Source organism: Giraffa tippelskirchi, chromosome 6 (genome assembly GCF_054371585.1).
Source record: "Giraffa tippelskirchi isolate mGirTip1 chromosome 6, T2T-mGirTip1v1.2.pri, whole genome shotgun sequence".
NCBI lineage: Eukaryota > Metazoa > Chordata > Mammalia > Artiodactyla > Giraffidae > Giraffa > Giraffa tippelskirchi.
Genome location: NC_137280.1, coordinates 114963072 through 114982455, shown reverse-complemented (window position 1 = coordinate 114982455; position 19384 = coordinate 114963072). Strand labels below are relative to the sequence as shown.

Sequence of the window (19384 nt, the reverse complement as noted above, 5' to 3'; positions counted from 1 at the left end):
CGGTGGTGATGGGCGGGGGGAGATAAGGCGGGATGACGGGAGGTGGCAGTTGCCGCGGACCCACTTCCGGAGGACGGGCGGAAGTGGCTGCGGTAGATGGTGGGAGGGGGAAAGGAGTGCGAGGGGAGGGCCGGGCGCCGGGGGTCGAGGGGGTGGGGCCTGGGCCGGGAGTGGGGACCCGGCCTGGGGCCTGGAGTCCGACCGGGGGGGGCTGCGGATACCTGCCGAGTTTGGGTTGGCGGGGCCCAGGTAAAGAACCAGCGCAGATAGGGCGAGGGTCGTCTGGGCCGCAGAGGGGTGCGGGGGTCAGAGTCTAGAGAGGGTCGCGTTGTTACCCTCTTTCCCAGTGAACACAGAGCAAGGGGTTCCGGGGAGAAGGGTGGGAGGAGTTAAATTCTTGGCTGGGTGGGGGAGCGTTCTTGTGGACGCCACGCCCCTACAGGAAGGAAAGGCGCGTGCGTGCGTGTGTGTGTGTGTGTGTGTGTGTGTGTATGTGTGTGTTTAGGAATAAACTTATAAGGGAGGGGGCGGCCGGGGTGGGCCACTGGATTGAAAAATTGAAACATAACTGGGGCTATTGGTGGTAGCATTCGGGCCTCTAGCATTTCAGCAAAGTGCTCTCTGGAGTCGCCCCAGGAAGGAGTTTGACGGAGATTGGAAATTACATCTTTGGCACAATTTTGGAAGGGGGGAGGGGAGGTGCCAGTGAAGGGAAAGGGGCAAAGAATGCTTGTAGAAGGTGCCAGCATCTAGGTCTGGTATGGATTTAATTCAGACTGGGAGAGTTGGCCGATTATACACCCTAAGAAGCTTGGGAGATGTAGAGCGATTAGTGTGTGGCACAAACAAGAGGAGAACAGGAGGAGAATGTTCTTTTCTGTATTTCTTAGAAGACAGTCTCCACACAGCAGTGGTTTGGTTATGTTTCTGTGGTGGGATTAGGTGCTGTCTTTCCTTTACCTTGAGTCATATTTGTATACATATTGCTGAGGTGACTGTTTCGGGGTGGAGTGAGGTAGGTACTTTGAATAACCTTGTGGAGTGTTTAAGGAAGTGTTTTTGATGATAAAGTAATCTCATTTAGGTAGGAAGTATTAGGGATTCCTTTGGGTATATAACAGAGAGTGTCATGATGTTTAAATATTCTTCAGGTTAACACAGAAATCAGCTTCCTGGGCCATGCCGGTTCTCAGGCCTGTTTCCTCTCATGAGCTTCAACAGAAGACGGACTCTCCAGCCCTCACAGTGGATGCCTTTCCTTCCCTGAACAGGAGATGGGATAGGACCTGGGATCTGCGTATCACCAGACTCTGGGCTTAATAAACCAGCTGAATGAAGGGATGTAACAGACCTCTGGGAGGGACACTGAAGCCTGCAAGGGGGGGGAGGGGCCTGGACATACTCCTTCCCCCCCAGACTCCTCCCGCTCAGAGTCCACTCAGCCATGGACTTTGGACCTGCACCAGAGGAGAGAAGCTGCACCTCAGTGTTTCTGATCTGGGATTCTCAGTTTTGGAAATGGAGTGCTGGATGGAGGTTTGATGATCTTCAGGGGAGCAGCTGAGACAAGAAAGGTAAGATTCCTGTCTCACTTCCCACTTGGCGTCTTGCTGCTCCTGTGCAGATGGTGTTGAGTGGGGCGAGTCTGGGGACACTGCCATTCAGAAAATACCCTGATGAGAACTCTTACCCTGATGGTACACAGGAAACTTCACCTCTCCTTCCCTCTCAGGGTGCAGGCTTGTTCCCAGGAGCTTCTTACTCAGATAAAGTACCTTGTAAGGAGTTGTGAGCAATGGCAATTGTGAGGTTAGACCAAGGAGAACATAAAAAGAATTGAGGCTTCTGAACGGAGGTTGTATTAGATTACTTGTAAGGGCTTTTTGCACACTGAGGTAATAGGATTCCAAGTCAGTTTGGGCTAAGTACAACTCTGGGATGGATTATCCAGGCTGAGGCAGGCTGCTGTGTTTTGGGGAGCTAACTAAATAGAGCTGCCTTGGGTGGAGGCAGGTAGCAGATGGTGTGGAATACCTCCTAAGTTGCCTCTCCTCCTTCCCCTTTAAGGAAACGTAGTCCGTGAAGCCTCACTGAAAGAGCAGAGGTACAGAACACAGGTTTTGGAATCAGGATTTGTGTCCTAGCTCTGCCTCTCTTGGTGTACACCCCTAGATATGTCAGTTAAGCTATGCCGTGTTCTCTTCACTTGCAAAATGGGGATAACTAGCTTTCCAAGTCCCTCACAGGTTGTTTGCAAGGAACAAATGAAATGATAGATTTTCAGTAGTATCCAGGGCCATGTCCATGTAGCAGAGTAACATTGTTATTGCTTGATATGCTTGTATAGTTGCACAGAGAAAAACTGAATTAGGAGTTCTGTTCATTTATTGAATCAGTGTTCTGGCAAAAGTCTTATTTGTGCTTAATTAAAATTCTGTCCTGAATTTGTCTCATCTTGTTGTTACTAGTCAATACTTGGCATCATGAAGTGATGGCAGAGGTGCACGGGTTCAAAGAGAACTCAGATTGGGGGATTCTGCCAGGTACCTTGTCGGTTCTCAGAGCTCTCCAGTTAGCTGGGCATGTGTGCCTGTTTGGGGTGGCAGACCAAAGAGAGGTGAAGAGAAGGACCACCTCTTAGTCCTTGAGACAAGGACCAAGTGTCTTGTTAGGAGGTGGAGCTCCATTTCTTGGAGTGAGCCCTGGGCCTTTCCTTTCTATGCCATATCCTGGTCTTATCTCCTGCTCTTTGAAGTGACTGTTTTTCAGACTGCCATTGTTTAGCCTTCTATATTTTTGCAGGGTCTGTTCCCACTTAAAGCAGAAGCTGTTCATCATTTCCTTCTTACCTTCTGTTCCTTCCTTGAATTCCAATTTACCTATGCCAAGATGCCTACTTTTCTGAGTGACAACAACAGCAGAAAGGAGAGGTGATGGAAATTTTGATAGACAGTAGGATACAGTGGACTGGGCAAGGGGTAGGAAGCTTGGCTTCTAGCATCTCTTTGCCTCTCACTAGCTGTGTAACACCTGGGCCTCATATTCAGTGGTCATTTGCAAGCTGAAAATCGTGTATTTATGACTTGGTTTCTTTCTTTTTCCCTTCCTTCTTTTCCATAGGAGTCTGTGAGGCCCCCAGTGGCCTGAGGGCTGGGCAGGCAGACCTAGGTGGACTTCCTGGCCCTAGATGTTTCTTCCCTAGTCTGATGCCTGAGGTAGCTCTTTTGAGGCCGGCCTTCTGCTATAGGGTGGGTCTGTCACCTCCCCTAGCTTTGCCCAGCAAATTCCTGGTGCTATTCTTTGCTTAGACATTGGGATCACAGTGATCCCTCAGGGATGTGCGGTCCCAGGCCCTCATCCTGCCTAGGAGGCCTGTGAGTGCTTCGAAGCACTTGAAGTACCACAGAGTCGTGCTGTATTTGTACAGTGCTTACATTATGTGAAGTGTCCAAGCTGTTGTGTTGTGTCAGTTTTTCGTCACCACGTTGTTGTGAGGAGAACAGAGCAGGGATTATTCTCCCAGTTTGATGCGTGAGGGGAAGCTACAGAAGCCCTGAGCAGGCAGGGCTTGCCTAAGTGTGAAGTGGCAGGTGCTGTGATCGCCTGCCCAGTTCTGTGCTGCTTCTGTAGCATCTGACCTGACAAGGGCCGTCCGGATTCTGCCGCAAACCTCCAGGGAGGAGAATTCAAGGGCCCTGTCAGACAGCCTCTCTGGTAAGATGTTTCCTTCCTAGAGGGAGCCAGAATTCCTCTCCCTTGTTGTTTCCAGCTAAAGCAGTAGTCCTTCCCTCAGCCTGACCCTTCGACAAGACAGTCCTCTTGACACAGCCATCAGCCTTCTCAAAGGGGCACCATGATGCCAGGGCACAGCACTCATGGGGTGTTCAGCCACTTAGCCAGGACCAATAAACCACATGTTGTGTGTGTGTGTTGTAACTGAATTTATTTATGCTCTTCTGTTTTCCAAAAGGAATTGTAGGTGACTAACCAAAAGTTCCATTTAATAGACATTGCGCAGTGATTATTGTGTTAATCTTTTCTCTTTTCTTTGATTTTGGTGAGCTGAGCTTCTGTGTTGTCAAGGGGAGTAGAGATATTGGGAGGAAGCGAGAGGGGAAAAATTGATACATCATTGATTTAAAACTTTGCTTTTATTTCTACTTATGGTTTTAAGCTAAGATCTGTCTTATGTTCAAAGCATGAATTCTTTGCAAATTATACAAAAATTCAGTATATCTTGGGCATTGTTTATGGGAGGGCAGTTTCCTGGGACAATTTTCACTTCCTTCTTATCTCTCCTCCTTTTTTGGGAGTAGTGGCTAGGACCAGAACTTCCTATTCTTCCATTTTCACAGAATCCAATCCCAGTTTCATCCCCAGAATTCAGGCACTTGGCTCCTTGTTTCTGCCCTTCCCCTATAACCCTTCTCCATGAAACCTCCATCAGGAGCCCAGGGCCTCTTTTCCCAGGTCAATTTGGCACTCATCACCCTGGCTTCTTGCCTCTCAGAACAAATGTTTTCTTTTGCTTCCATCCAAGAATTCAGCTCATCCTGCTTCTCTAACCAGGTCCTTTGTTTCAGGACAGTCAGGGAATTTCTACTCTTAGATCTTCTGTGAGCCTTGAAATCTAAACAGAGGGTTATAGTGATGGGGTGTGAGTTTTGGTACACAGTTATCTTTCCTCTTCCCCACTGAACAGCCTTAGATAGAGGAGGATGATTGGTAGGGATGGGAATCTGACATCTTCTGGGCTAATTGGTTTCCTCACCTTTCAGCATTCTACTCTGGCCTTTGTCCTGGGACAGTGATCTTTGCTTCTGATATCTTGGGTCCACGGCGTTTCCCAACTTTTCCCAGTTTTAGGAAACTATGGTTTTCCCTCTTGCTTTGACATGGAGTATTAGTATATAATAATCCCATGTCCCCCTCATGAGGAAAAGCTTAGAGAGAGGGCAGAGATACAGAAAAACATTGGCTGCTGACTGGCCCATAAGTGTGCACTCCCATCTCTTGCCACAGTCCACACAATCAACTAAACTGGAGACCCTGGACACACACACAGAGTCCAGCGTCACTGAGGTGTCAGCTCCTCTTTCACTCTTCTCCTTTAGGACCAGGCTCCAACTGCAGGATTTCCCTGCTGCCCCACTATGTGCTTGTCATGCTGGACACACAGCTGTCTCAAAGCCTCAAGGCTGCATGAGACGAGGGAATGAGTGCCATCTTGGAAGTAGGACTGCCTGGGTCTAAAACCTAGCCACAACCCTCATTAGGTCTTGTGACCTTCAGCAAATTGGGACTTAGCTTGAGCCTCAAACTCTATACGTGTAGAGTGAGATGACAGTGTATCTTCATACACAAGGAGAGGCTGGGGGTGGGGTAGGGTGTGAAGGCCACTGCAGGTGCATGTAAAGGCCACTGCAATTTTGTTTTAGCTCCTTACCCCCATGCAGGGAATTTTAAGGCATGTCCTGCCTTTGTTTCTTTAAACCGCCACATAATTCCTAGTTTCACTTAGAAACAAGTTAGTGAGTGATGTCAGTAACCACGCACCATGAAGTTCCAGACTGCTCTGTGCTCTGAAACACAGGGGAGGGAAGTGGATGGGGGCAGGTGCTGGTGCCAGAACAGTGTGTCCTGATCCCATGGTAGGGCTGGCTCTGGACCCAGTCCTCCTCAGGGAGGTTATCTGCATGGGTAACCAGTAGTTCTTAGCTCCCCGCCTTCACTTCTTAGGGTCAGATACCAGGGTTCCCCCTAGCCCCTAGCCTGCTTGAGGCCTTCATTTCCTCTTTGGGTCTGATGGTTCTCCCTTAGGGAAAGGTCTGTCTGTTTCTACTCTTTTACTCCGAACTAACAGCATTATCTACCCCGAAAGAAAAAAACAAAAACAAGGGTGGGTGAGGGACGTCAGCTTGCTCTTGCTCGATTTTGGCTGCAAGTGTTTCCTCCCTGGTTTCCTTTTGGCACCATGGTTCTCGTTCTCACTTCCCTGTAAGCTGCAGCCTCTGTGATCCCCTGGACTCCTCCCCCCCCCCCCCGGAAGCCAGCGGTTGGGGGAGCAGGCCCCCAGATCCTTGGCTTTGGGTTTGGTAAACGCACTACTGAGGTAAGTTGCTTGGCCTACCTCTGGCAGGGCTGTTCCCCTAAACTCCACGAGATTCTGCACTCTGGCTGGGGCTGGGCTGGGGGACGCGAGAAGTCTGGACTGGAGTGGATTAAGCGTAATCGGTTTGATGGGTATTGACCCGTGGAGTTGCAATTGTGAGCAGCGAAGGGCCCAGTAGTAACAGTTATCTCCACTACATCTCCCGAAGTTGGGGACCCCGGAAAACTTGGGGAGTCCAGACCTCGAGTCGTTCTGAGAGATCGGGCGTTGGAGACGACCTGGGGAGAAGGGGCCCTGGGCGAGTTGAGGCAGACAGCTCCGCCCCTCGGCCTGCCCCGCCCCGCCCCGCCCTCTCCGGGGAAGGGCCACGTTGCCCGCCCGGCTGTCCGGGCCCGGCGCGCTGCGAGAAGGGCCGGCCGGGCGGAAGGCGCCGGCAGCCGCGCGAGTGCCTTGAACGCGCCGGGGCACCCGGCTCGCTCCCCTCGCTTTGGGGGGGGCCAAGTTCAGGGCCGGGAAGTTGGATGGACCTGGTAAGTGGGAGCCAGGGAACGCCGGCATCCGTCAGTTCTGGGGCTTGTTCCCGGAAGGGGATCGAGGTCTGACTGAAGGAGGCCCCGCGGGAGGGGAGAGGGCGCTTCGGGACTCGGGTCCCGACTAGAGAGGCTGCCGTTTTCTGATCCCTCTGTGTCCCCGGACAGCCTCGGTGCCTGAGAGCCCCAGCAAGAGGAAATTGGCCCGGGCCACCCAGGGTCACGGCCGTCACGGCCGTGCGCCCCTCCTGAGCCGGAAAGTGGAACTCCGCGTTCCGCTTGCGGAATCCCGGGCCTCCAGCTGTTGGAGAGAGGGCGGGCTCCGCGAGGAGCAGGGCGGTTGTGAAACTCAGCCTCCTGGCGGGCTTGGGTGCGGGGCTTGGAGGAGCTGGTGTTGCTGGAGAGAGTTGGGAAGAGGAATGCGAGGTGGCTTTTCCCCAGACTCCACCCCAGAGTCCTTTCCAAAAGTTATTAAGGGTTCTTTCTCAACAGCCCCGAGGAAGAATTGACTCAGTGTGGAAATAACTGAATTGTCAAGAAAATTTGCTCCTACTTGTTTGCTAGTGTGTGTGAAGTAGGGGGCCCTGAGACGTGCAGGCCCCCATCTTATAAACTCCAGAGCAGAAGGGCTGGGGCCAGCTGGTCTGTGTCTCCGCAGGACAGTGAGCCCCGGAGTGAAGGGCTCTACCTTGGTTAACCTTTTGCCCCTGTGATGTATTTAATTAGTCTCTTCTTTACAAACATCAACTGGCTAAGATTGTCCAGCTTTCTCTTCTGTCGTTTATAATACTTTTCAGACCATGTAGTCTTTTCTCTTAGATGCTTACACCCACCGCCGCCCCCCCCCCCCCCCCCCGCGTCTGCCTCGATTCCGAGACTATTGAGCTCTCTTGGGATTCCCCGCCTTGCCCTTTTCTCGGATTAGAAAGCAATGTAGTGTGTTTAACCTCAGTGGCTATGTGAAAGGTTAAACTCATTTCCTGTTTGGGACATTGAGGAAGTTACTACTGTTCTTTTTGTCATCAGAATCCCGGGACCACGGAGATGATCCACATCAAGCCTCTCCCTGTACAAATGCAGGAACTAAGGCACAAGTGACTGCTCAAGGTTACTTGGTTTGCCAAGGCTTTGTGCTTTTTTGCTGCACTTGCATCATCTATCCCGTTAGCCTTTTCCAGGATGAATAACCTGTATCCCTTCTCTCTAGGTATTATTCTCTTAAGGCCTTGAATTATTTAGTGTATCTTCTCTGACTCCCTTTCAGTTCTTCCATCCTTTTGAAATTATGGAGCCTGGTACAAGATACAGGAGGATACATTATTAGAGGAGGTCTAATAATGAACAAAAAAAGTAATTCAGCTAAGTCTCCATTATCTCTGACATGTCTGTACTTTCTCTAAAAAGGCAGTGCTTTTTAACATGCTAAGCAAAACAGAGATAGAAGAGAAGGTCTGTCAACATTCATTTCCATGCTTTCTAAAAACTAAGACTTCTCCATTTTTGCTCACAATGGGAAGTTGACTATCTGGTGTTCTCTTGCTATTTAAAAAACACTTCTTTTTTTTACCATAGAGAGGGGACTGGCTAGAGAATACTATAGGAATCAGAGTGTTAGAAAAGGTTCTTACAGCTCCGAGGCAGTTCTTCAGAAGAAAAAACTGAGACTTACAGGAGTTGGTGGGACCTGCCCAGAGCCTCCTGGGTTTTGATTGAGGGTCTTATTCACTAAAAAGGCTCATTCCTCATTCCCACCACAATGTAGATAGATGTCTTTGTACTTGGTGGTATGGACCATCTGTGTCACTTCCCTGAAGGAGCAGTGAAAACTCTGGCAAAACAAAGTTTGAGTTTGTGCCTTGCAGGCAGATGTCATTGATAACAGAACGTCAGGTACTCAGGTCAAGGTTAAGGACTGTTCTATTTTAGAAAAGGAAGATGTGTCAGATTGTATTTTCCCAAATGACGACAACCTTAAACATCACATTGTCCTGTTGTTACCGTAGGACACTACCCTCCTGCCACCTGGCTGTGGCGGCTGTGTTTCTTTCTCCTTGAATGTAGGCAGCGACTCATTATACCCCTGACCAGTGAATAAGTCAGAAGGGATGCAAGGTTGGATCATGAAAAGGAGGTAGCTTTACTTGACTTGCGCTCTTTCTTCAGACAGTCACTTTTTGGAGTTCAGCCTCATGCTCAGAGGAAGTCCATGCCATGTGGAGAGGCCACATGGAGGTGACTCCAGCTGACATCTCAGCCATCGCCAACATCAACCTGCAGACATGTGAGAGACTAAGCCTTTAGAGGAGTCTTCCAGCTAAAATCCCAGACATCATGGTGCAGAGGCAGGTCATCTCATTTGTGCCCCAGTGTCCAAATTCCTTACTTGTAGAAACCGAGAGAGAATAAATGATTGCTCTTGTTTTAAGCCACTAGGTGTTTTTTTTATTATTCATCGGTAAATATCTAATAAAGGAGTATGTATAGGGGCAGGACCTCAAAATTTGGACTCTTGCATACAAAGGGCAGAAGGAACACTTGCGCTTTGTATCAAGGCTACTTAGATTCTGCTTCACTCATTGTTTCAGATACTCATTGCTACATAATAAATCACCCTAAAACCTAGTGGCTTAAAACAACAGAATTATTTTATTCCCATCTCAGCTATGTCATTTTGCTTCTGGTCTTTCATGTAGTTGCAGTTGGATGTGGCTGGGGCTGGAATCATCTGGAAGGCTTCCTCTCATGTCTACTATCTGTTACTGACTGTCAGCTGGGCGTTAGCTGTGGTCGTCAGCCAGAATACTTGGAACATATCTAGTCCATGTGGCTGGGCTTCCTTTTACCTTGGTGGCTTGTTTCCAAGAAAAGGCATCTCAGGAGCATCAAGTAGAAACGGTGTTGACTTTCATGAACTAGTCTTCATAAGTCACATAATCATCACTTCCTCTGTAGTCACAGATCAGAGAGAGGGAAGACTGACCCCACCCCTCTTCCCCCTACCCCCCCAGCTCTGGAGGGAGGTGTGTCATTGTCACTTTGTAAAAAAAAAACATGTAGAATGGGATGTTTTGTAGTCAACTTTGGAAAATGTAATCCTTCACTGTTAGGCTTCTAATTTGGCTTTTCTCCCCAGTTTAGTTAATGATGTCCTCCATCTAACTACTTGAACTTCATACATGTGCCAAGTGCTTTAATAGGTTTAGAGGTCATAGAGCCTTTTTTTCTAAGGAGTAAGGTGAGAGTCAGATAAGTACAGCCACAGATTCTATTACAGTGTGGAGAGGAAAGACAGGAGGTGTGGAGAGAGTATGGTGGGAGTATAGTTGTGGGAAGCCTGAGTCTGCCTGGATGTTAAGGAAGTACTCACCCAAACTGGGTTCTTAGGAGGTATAGTGCTTGTCAACGGGGCTTTAGATGATTTCAGCATGCAGGACCAGCCAGAGCAAAGACAGCAGTGTACAAAGTGTACTTACTGGGGGAGGTAAGTAGCCTTTTGAGGCCAGAGTATGCAGTTCATGGAGTTAGAGGTTGGAGGTGAGGTTGAAAGGGATGTTTGAGTCAGTTTGTTGTGAAGGCCCTGTGTGTCATAATAATGATTTTGAATTTTATTCTGTGGGCAGTGGCAGTATGGTTTTTAAGACAGGTGAGTGTTGTGACCAGGTATGTACTTTAAGAACGATGCTCTGTTGTTATTGGGAAGGTTGCTTAAAGGGAAGCAAAATTAGTGATAGGTGGACCAGCTGAGAAACCATATCAAGAGTTCAGTATTTCATAATAAGGAAAGAGAGTTCACATTAAAGGGTTTGAGATCTTGAAATGGGATGATGGCAGTGAAAGAATAACTTTCTCTTCCACTTTCATAATTCTGAAATTCTTGGGGCTGGATATGTTTCAGAATTTAGAAATTGTTGGATTAAAAAAGATGACCTGGTACATTTATGATATAGTCTAAGATCTGGAGCAGCATACCGTAGTCCAGCATGTTTATTTCTGTAGCAAAATATACGAATGGGATAAATAAAGGCTATAAGGAGCCTCACATTAGATTAGATTTCTCCAAATGACGTTATGCCAAACAAGTGTGAAAAACTGTGTTTAACACTTTTTGGACTTGGGAATTGCAGTTAAGTGATTGTAGGTGTGTGACATACACATGAAAGTCACTTTTTTGTTACAGGCAAATCTCCTGAATGTTGAGGACCCTAGCATAGCAGCGTGGCAGCACTGGGGGAGCTGGTCCGCCTCAAGTAGCGTGTAGCTGAGGGGATTTGACAGATACTGAGCACAGGGTTGTGCTGGTCCTGATGGTTGTGAAGGGGAGGTGATCCTCAAATGGGCCGACAGTATCTGGGAAGGTGTCCTGGCGAGATGTGAGTTAGAACCCACGAGGTGAAGGAGAGAGAGAAGAGCAGACCAGGCATACAGGCACATGCAAAGGCCCTGAGGCAGGCTTGGATGTTTGGACCCTGGAAGAAATCTAGTAGAGTAGTGCAAAGAGAACCACCAAGAGAGGAGACAAACAAGTGATGGGCTAGCACTTACCTTGTCATATGCCAGGCACTGTTCTAAACACTTAATGTGAATTATCTCACCCAATCCTCAAAGCAACCCAGTGAGGTACTCTACTACCATTTCCATCTTAGAGGTGAGAAAATTGAGTCTCAGCAATGTGAAAAAAACAGGGTGATGCCCAAGCATTGCCCTGGGCTGTTTGACTTGCCCTTGTTCCTGCCATACCCTCCAAACGGTAGGACTTAGAGCAGCAGTGCTTCCTGGATGAGTGCATGGGCTCTGTTGGCCAAAAGCTGGACTGTCTCATCCCATGGGCACAGCCATCTGCTGGAGAGTGCATGCGTTTGTGTATTCACACACCACTAACTTCTAGACAGAGTAGAGGATCGTGCCCTGGAGAATAAGGGGAGAAGTAGTAGGAAATGGCACTGGGACTGTGGGGGAGTCTTTGTGGAAAAGGGGTGGGCCTGGGAATAGGTATGTCCGGTACTCGGATGGCAAGAGAAGCAAGTTCTGTTTGAGAATTTAGAGGAAAGCGGTGTGGAGTGGAGAACAAAAGGCCTGAGCGCTAAGTTGGAGGCCTGGTGGACTGGGGCAGCTGTTTGCTATGGGCTGTCTAGCCATTCGCAAGGTTTATAGACTTGCTAAGGATACAGTCTGCAGAGGGGCTGAGAAGATTGGCTTGATCCGCCTGGCTTAGAAGGGTGGTGGGGAGGCCTTCTAGGCCTCGGGGTAGTGCGTGTGGGCTGCCTAGTTCTAATGTCTGGAGAAGAGTGAGGATGGAGAGGATATGGTCCCTTGGGGTTTTGCCACCACTCTGAGAGCCTCTTGGCCTGAGGTGTCTCATTGATAAGTCTGAGACAGGCCTGCTCCTCCAGCCCTGAAGCCAACACTTGAGCATCCATGGAGTTCAGTTTCTCTTTTCTTTCCCCCATCCTTCTGCCTGAAGACTTTCCTACCCAGTCAGTTGGGAGGCAGGACATTGAGGGTTAGGGATTCCAGCATTGACCACATCCTCAGGCAGAAGGAGGAAAAACTGGGAATCTGTGTGTTTCTCTTCTGGGAAACCCTGATTGGTGAATGAGCACTGATAAAATGGAAATTTAATGGCACAATAAAGCAGAGGCTTCTAAGAAGACTGGTGCTATGGAGTTGTGAGTGTGGATGGTGTCTGCAAGGGAGATAGGAGGTGGTGGTGCTTGCAGGGGCTGGAGGAGTCTCAGAGGAGGGAGGCAGGATCCATTCCCTGTAGAGACTCTTAAAGAACAGCCCTTTGATCCTTGGATACTGGATCGGCCTGCTTAAGAACCCAGGAGCACAGAGGTGAAATCTGGGACCCGAGATTTTGGTTAGCATTAGTGAACTGGGCTATGAGCCAAAGGGTAGCTGGCAGAGCAGCCAGCACAGGAGAGTGCAGACCTGCAACTTTTGGCTGTGAAGTGTTGAGACCAGGGGCAGGAATGCCAGGGTGAAAGTTGCATGGTCAAGAATGGCAGTTGCCCTGGCATTGAAGGATGTGGTAGATCCTTTAAGTAATGAGATCTGGTAGAGTGAGGGGCCTGGCAGGACCGTGCCTTTTTTTTGTTGGCTGTGTGTCCCAGTCCCTTCCCAGAGCCTGGCAGAGAGCAGGTTGTGTCATGGCAGATCGTGGAATGATTGCAGAGTTCAGGACAAATAGATCGTCCCCAGTTCTTCTGATGTGTCCAGCTGGGGCCATATTGGACGAAGCTAGTCAGAGCTGTGGGCTATGTCCCTGTTTGATTTTATTTGAAAATAACTTCAAAATATTAAAAAGTTGCAAGAATAAAAATGGTGTAAGGATACTCATATGCCCTTTACTCAGATCCACCTATTAACATTTTGGTCCATTTTCTCTTCATATTTATACTTGATATTTTTGCTCTGAACCATTTGAGAAGTTGCATCTACCATGGCTCTCTATACCTAATTACTTCATCGTGTATTACATAAGAATTGGGATATTCTTTTATATAACCACAGTGTGGTTATCAACTAGTCAACACTGATATTTTGATCTGTCTATATTCTAATTTTGTCATTTGATGTAATAATATTTTTAAAAAAAGTTTTATTGCAGTATAAATGATACACAGTAAACCTTACGTATTTAAAGTGTGCATTTTCATAAGTTTGTTCGTATATATTCAGCCCATTAAACTATTACCCCACAAAGTTTCCTAGTGTCCCTTTGTAATACCTCCCCTGATGGTCTCACTGCCTCCATTCCCAGGCAGACACTGATCTGTATGTATTCCTTCATATGCTGCAACATTGTTTTGAGATTTGTCCATGCGTTGTATGTATCAGTAGTTTGTTTCATTCATTTTATTTATTTTTTATGTTTCGTTTTAATTGCTGAATTTTATTCCATTCCATGGGTAAGCCACAGTTTATCAGTATTCCAATGCTGATGGGTGTTTGGGTTGTTTCCACTTTTTGGCACTTATGAAGAAAGCTCCCTCAAACATTCTACATAGGTTTTTGTATAGACATTTGTTTTCATTTCTCTTGGGTGTATATGTAGGAGTGGACTTGCTGGGTCATATGGTATCTCTGTTTAGCATTTTGACAAACTGCCAAACTACTCTAAAAGGACTTCAGTTCTTTATCTCACACCATATATGAAAACTAATTCAAAATGAATCATAAATGTAAATGTAAAAGTTTAAACTGTAAAACGTAAAAAAGACAACATAGGAAAAAAAAATCTCTGTGACTTTAACAAAGATTTCTTAAATACAACACCAAAAACATGATTCATAAAAGGAAAAAAACCCTGAAAATTAGAAATCATCAAAATTAGAACTCTATTCTTAAACTGATTCTATTATGAGAATAGGACAAATTTTTGATTTTTGCTAGTCTGATGGGTGAGAAATGTTACCTTAGTATAGTTTTAATTAGAATTTTTCTTATTATAAGTGAAATTGAACACCTTTTCATACGTCTGTGGGCCTTTTTAGTACTTTTTTGCGTGAGTTATGCTAGTGTTTTAGGCAGGAAATTTTTGGCTTTTTTTCCCCTCAGTTTTTAAGAAGTTCTTTGTCTGCTAGGGTATCGGCTTTTTATTTGTGATGTGTGTTTCAAATATTCTCTTCCAGTTTGTTATTTTTCTTTTGACTTGGCTTATGGTGTTTTTGCAGAAGGAAATGACAACCCACTCCAGTATTCTTGCCTGGAAAATTCCATGGATAGAGGAGCCCGGTGGGCTACAGTCCATGGGGTCGAAACGAGTCAGACACGACTTAGCAACTGAGCACACATGGTATTTTTAGCCATGCAAAAGTATTTTATTTATTACTGCATCTGTATTTTAAGGCATACTTAGAAAACCTTTCCCCATGCTAAGCTATAGAGGAATTGACATAAATCTTCTTTTAGCAGGTGTATGTTTTTAGTTTTCTACTTAGATATCTAGTCCACCTGAAATTTATTCTTATATACAGATCTTATTTTTGTCTGCAAATACCTGTATAGTTGTCATAACACTATTAATAGATCATTTTTTTTTGCCCCAGTAATTCAGATTATCCTCTTTATCATACATTAGATTTCTACATGTATTTGGGTCTATTTCTGTAGTTGAAATTCTATTCCTTTGCATGATCTGTTTAATTTCCATGCCTTGAATGATCTGTTTGTTTACATATCAGCACCGCATTGTTGTTCATTCACTCAGTCTGTCCGACTCTTTGCGACCCCCATGGACTGCAGCATGCTAGGCTTCCTTGTCCTTCACCAGCTCCCATAGCTTGCTCAAACTCATGTCCGTTGAGTTGGTGATGCCATCCAACCATCTCATCCTGTCATCCCCTTCTCCTCTGGACTTCTGTCTTTCCCAGCATCAGGATCTTTTCCAGTGACTTGGCTTTTTGCATCAGGTGGAAAAAGTATTAGAGTTTCAGCTTTAGCATCAGTCCTTCCAGTGACTATTCAGGGTTGATTTCCTTTAGGATTGACTGGTTTGATCTGATCAGCATCACACACTTAATTATAGAGGCTTTGTAATGTGTAGTATATCTGATAGGGCTCGTCCCTCTTCACAGCTTGTTCATTTTCATCATTTTCCTAGATGTTCTGTTGAACTTCAGTGTCAGTTTGACTAGCTCTACAAAAACTATTTTTATTGAGATTTTTGATGAAGCTGAGGTGTCCTAACCAAGAACAAGGGATATTTAAGTCTTCTTTTGTCTTTTCAGGAATTATAAGTTCCTGTAGGTTTTTGCATATTTCTTGTTTATTCCTGAATAGTATATCATTTCATATATTTCATATCATTTCATAGCTATTATAAATAAGGTTTTCTCATTCATTGTTTATTTAATGAGTTATTATTTGTGGATATGAAGGCTATTGATACTTGCACGTTAATTTTTATCTACCACTTACTGACTCAATTTTTTGATTGTTTGGGTTGGACTTACCATTGTTTCTCTTAGAGTTTTTCAGGCGTATTCTCATAGCATCAGCACATTTGTACTTCTGCCTGTAATTGTATTCTGCAGTCGAATTGCATTGGCTGATCCCTCCAACAGAATGTTAAAGAGTCATGTAGATCTGGTCCCTGACCTTCATGGGAATGCCTCTGGTGCTTCCTTATTAGGTAAGGTGCTGGCTTTAGCCCTGAGATGTGATATTAAGAATTTTAAAGTCAGTAATCTTTGGGCAGTTTGATTTGAGGAACGGGAGGCAGATGGTCTTACCCCCACCTCTCCTAAGCTCTGGATGGAAGATGGTAAACAAAATCTGCAGGTAGAAAAGGGGTGGGTGGGGTTCCTTTGCTTCCTCTCTTCTATTAACATCATTCTCTACATATCCTGCTCCCCTACTCCCCCCCCAAAAAAACCCACATTTCTTTTCAGACGATTCATGAACGCATTTTGGAGTTGGGGAGAATGCTATCCTAATCCTGTTGTTCCATACAGATTGACCCTCCAAATTAGGGAATGGGTGGCTCTTTTCTAAGAGAGCTCTGGAGTTAACCTCATGGCCTTCCTTGTCCTGAATTTTTTCATCTGTTTCTGCCCCACCTTCTACTCTAAAGCAGCCCCATGCCTTGTGATGATGGTTGTTTTTCTCCTCTCCTCAGGTGCATGGCTGCTTCCTAATCCCGGAGCCCAGAGGAAGCATCCCTAGAACCGTGGGGGTGTGAGCCAAGCAAGCTGAGGGCAGCCTTGAGCCCTACCCTTCCCGCCTCCCCTGCGGGGGCCAGGATGCTGAAGAAGCAGTCTGCAGGGCTTGTGCTGTGGGGCGCCATCCTCTTTGTGGCCTGGAATGCCCTGCTGCTCCTCTTCTTTTGGACACGCCCAGCGCCTGGCAGGCTACCCTCAGACAGTGCTCTTGATGATGACCCCGCCAGCCTCACCCGCGAGGTGATCCGCCTGGCCCAGGATGCCGAGGTGGAGTTGGAGCGGCAGCGGGGCCTGTTGCAACAGATCAGGGAGCACCATGCTAGGTGGAGCCAGCGGTGGAGGGTACCCACCGCGGCCCCGCCTGTCCCGCCGCGAGTGCCTGTGACCACTCCACCAGCTGTAATCCCCATCCTGGTCATCGCCTGTGACCGCAGCACTGTTCGGCGCTGCCTGGACAAGCTGCTGAATTACCGGCCTTCGGCTGAGCGCTTTCCCATCATTGTCAGCCAGGACTGTGGGCATGAGGAGACAGCCCAGGTTATCGCCTCCTACGGCAGCGCTGTCATGCACATCCGGCAGCCCGACCTGAGCACCATTGCAGTGCCACCCGACCACCGAAAGTTCCAGGGCTACTACAAGATTGCTCGGCACTACCGCTGGGCACTGGGCCAGGTCTTTCATGAGTTCAAGTTCCCAGCAGCCGTGGTGGTAGAGGATGATCTGGAGGTGGCTCCAGACTTCTTCGAGTACTTTCAGGCCACTTACCCACTGCTGAGGGCCGACCCCTCCCTCTGGTGTGTGTCTGCCTGGAACGACAATGGCAAGGAGCAGATGGTGGACTCCAGCAAGCCCGAGCTGCTCTACCGCACAGACTTTTTCCCTGGCCTGGGCTGGCTGCTGTTGGCTGAGCTCTGGGCTGAGCTGGAGCCCAAGTGGCCCAAGGCCTTTTGGGACGACTGGATGCGCCGGCCAGAGCAGCGGCAGGGCCGGGCCTGCGTGCGGCCCGAAATCTCCAGAACAATGACCTTTGGCCGCAAAGGTGTGAGCCACGGGCAGTTCTTTGACCAGCACCTCAAGTTTATCAAGCTGAACCAGCACTTCGTGCCCTTCACCCAGCTGGACCTGTCGTACCTGCGACAGGAGGCCTACGACAGGGACTTCCTTGCACGTGTCTATGGTGCTCCCCTGCTGCAGGTGGAGAAAGTGAGGACCAGTGAGCGGGGCGAGCTGGGGGAGGTGCGAGTGCAGTACACGAGCAGGGACAGCTTCAAGGCCTTTGCCAAGGCCCTGGGAGTCATGGATGACCTCAAGTCTGGTGTCCCCAGGGCCGGCTACCGGGGCATCGTCAGCTTCCTGTACCGGGGCCGCCGTGTCCACCTGGCCCCACCCCAGACCTGGGATGGTTATGATCCCAGCTGGAATTAGCAGCACCTGCGTGTCCGTCGTGGGCCCCCTCCTTGCCATCTCATGGCCTAAGATGGGACCGCAGTCCCTGGGCTTCATCGTCCTCTCTGTGTTTCTCTCTTGGGTCCATTTATCTTTCCTTTATTTTTTCCCTTTTTCCGAGTGGCATTCAAGTGCACAGATGATAGGTGAGGGTTATTCTCTCATTCTCAAGGGGGTCAAATCAGGGGACTCTTTCTGGGATATGCTGGGGGAGTTGTTAAGCAGGAAACCACTGTGTGGTAGGAGTGACTTGGGCTTGTCATGGCTGCACATCCACATTCCAGGCTTTCTCCCGGGACATTGGCGGAGAGGCTGGCAACTTTAGGTCTCTTGATCAGGCCTCTTTACCCTGTCCTGGCTGTTCTAGCCAGAGTATGAGCCCTCCTCCTGTACCTGTCCCCGACCATCTCTGCTTTCTCCCAATTGGAGTAGGGGTAGGGGGCTGGATTATATGAGAAGGGGATATATCTGTGCCAGAATGAGACTAAGCAAAGGGGTTTCATCATCGTCAGGGTCTGGATGGAGCTGTTAGGTTGTCAGGGTTTACTGCCTGCTGCCTGTATTTCTCTTCTTCCCCTCTCCTTCATCTCTGACCTCCTCTCAACTCTTCTTTCTATGTAGCCCAGCAGTTCATGATTCTAAGATGAAATGGTGAAGGGGAAAAGCTGAACGTTCCCTCAGCTCATCCACTGTGGTGGGGAGAAAGCCTTGGATGCTGGGGCACCCCTCCCTCATTCTTTCTCTAAGAAACAGACTGCTCCTCCCATCTCTCCATCCGGTCCTTTCCAAAAATCAGGACAGCTCTAGGACAGTCCATGCTAGCCTCGCTTCTGGAGGCCCTCTCAGTGTGAGGTACAGCAGCCAAGACCATTCAACCCAACCTCCCTCCCTTCTCTCCCAGACATTCCCGGGTGCACAGATTAGGATGCAGATGGGTTGGAGAACAACGCGTGTGTTTTTGTTTCTTGCCTGACCTCAGTTCATGGAGGAAAGTTTAAGCTACAGAATTATTTTCAAAAATAAAGGCTGAATTGTCTGAAAAACTGTGTTTATGTGTCCTGGAAAAGGAGGTGGGAATGGAAAAGGGAGGTGAAGGGTGGAGGAAGAAAGTAAAAGAATGAGGACTGAAGGAAGGGGCTGCACAGAGAGGAAGTAGATCCATTGGAGGAAGAAAAGCAGATGACAGGAAGATAAGAGCAGGGAATGGGAAAAAATGGCATAGGGGAGCTGAGGAGGGGCCTGGGTGCGAAAGGCCAAGCTTGGAGGTGGAGAGGACCTAAGGCTTTACTCCCCTACTGCTAATCTCTAGAGAGGTGGGCTGTAGCCCCTCAAAGCCTGAGAGAACGTGGGCCTCCCCTCCTGCAGTGGGTACGTTGTGTGGGCGCCCTCTGCTGGCCCAGGCACCATTTCCTAGGCATCCTCCAGCACTGTCCCTGAGCTCCGGGATGTAGAGCAGACAGCTGGATCAACTGGCAGTAGCACATGGAGCGCGAGAATGGCTTTTACACTGCCACCCAGAACACCCACACATAAATGGCAACCTTTGCCTGAAACTATTCCTAAGAGTTTCTGTTTTCCACTTGTTTTTTTTTTTAATGCTGCTTGTGACCCATCAACTCGATTTCTAGTGG

The 19384-nt window shown here is 48.0% G+C and overlaps 1 protein-coding gene across 8 annotated transcripts; it reads left to right on the top strand.

The window, feature by feature from the left end:
* Positions 1–139: 139 nt before the first annotated feature.
* MGAT1 (alpha-1,3-mannosyl-glycoprotein 2-beta-N-acetylglucosaminyltransferase) lies at positions 140–18796 on the top strand. Of its 8 annotated transcripts, none has more exons than XM_081502175.1 (4): positions 140–249; positions 1152–1574; positions 15681–15778; positions 16265–18796. In XM_081502175.1, the coding sequence occupies exon 4, from the start codon at positions 16389–16391 to the stop codon at positions 17730–17732; it is 1344 nt and encodes a 447-aa protein (XP_081358301.1). In that variant the 5' UTR covers positions 140–249; positions 1152–1574; positions 15681–15778; positions 16265–16388; the 3' UTR covers positions 17733–18796. The 8 variants fall into 8 exon arrangements, with proteins under 8 accessions (XP_081358301.1, XP_081358298.1, XP_081358295.1 ...); XM_081502172.1 differs by having other exon boundaries at positions 15615–15778; XM_081502174.1 differs by lacking the exon at positions 140–249 and adding an exon at positions 441–1015.
* The last annotated feature ends 588 nt before the right edge of the window (positions 18797–19384 follow it).

Bases quoted from the DNA above. Each gene is read 5' to 3' on its own strand.
- MGAT1 (XM_081502169.1), top strand. From the start codon at position 16,389: ATGCTGAAGAAGCAGTCTGCAGGGCTTGTGCTGTGGGGCGCCATCCTC.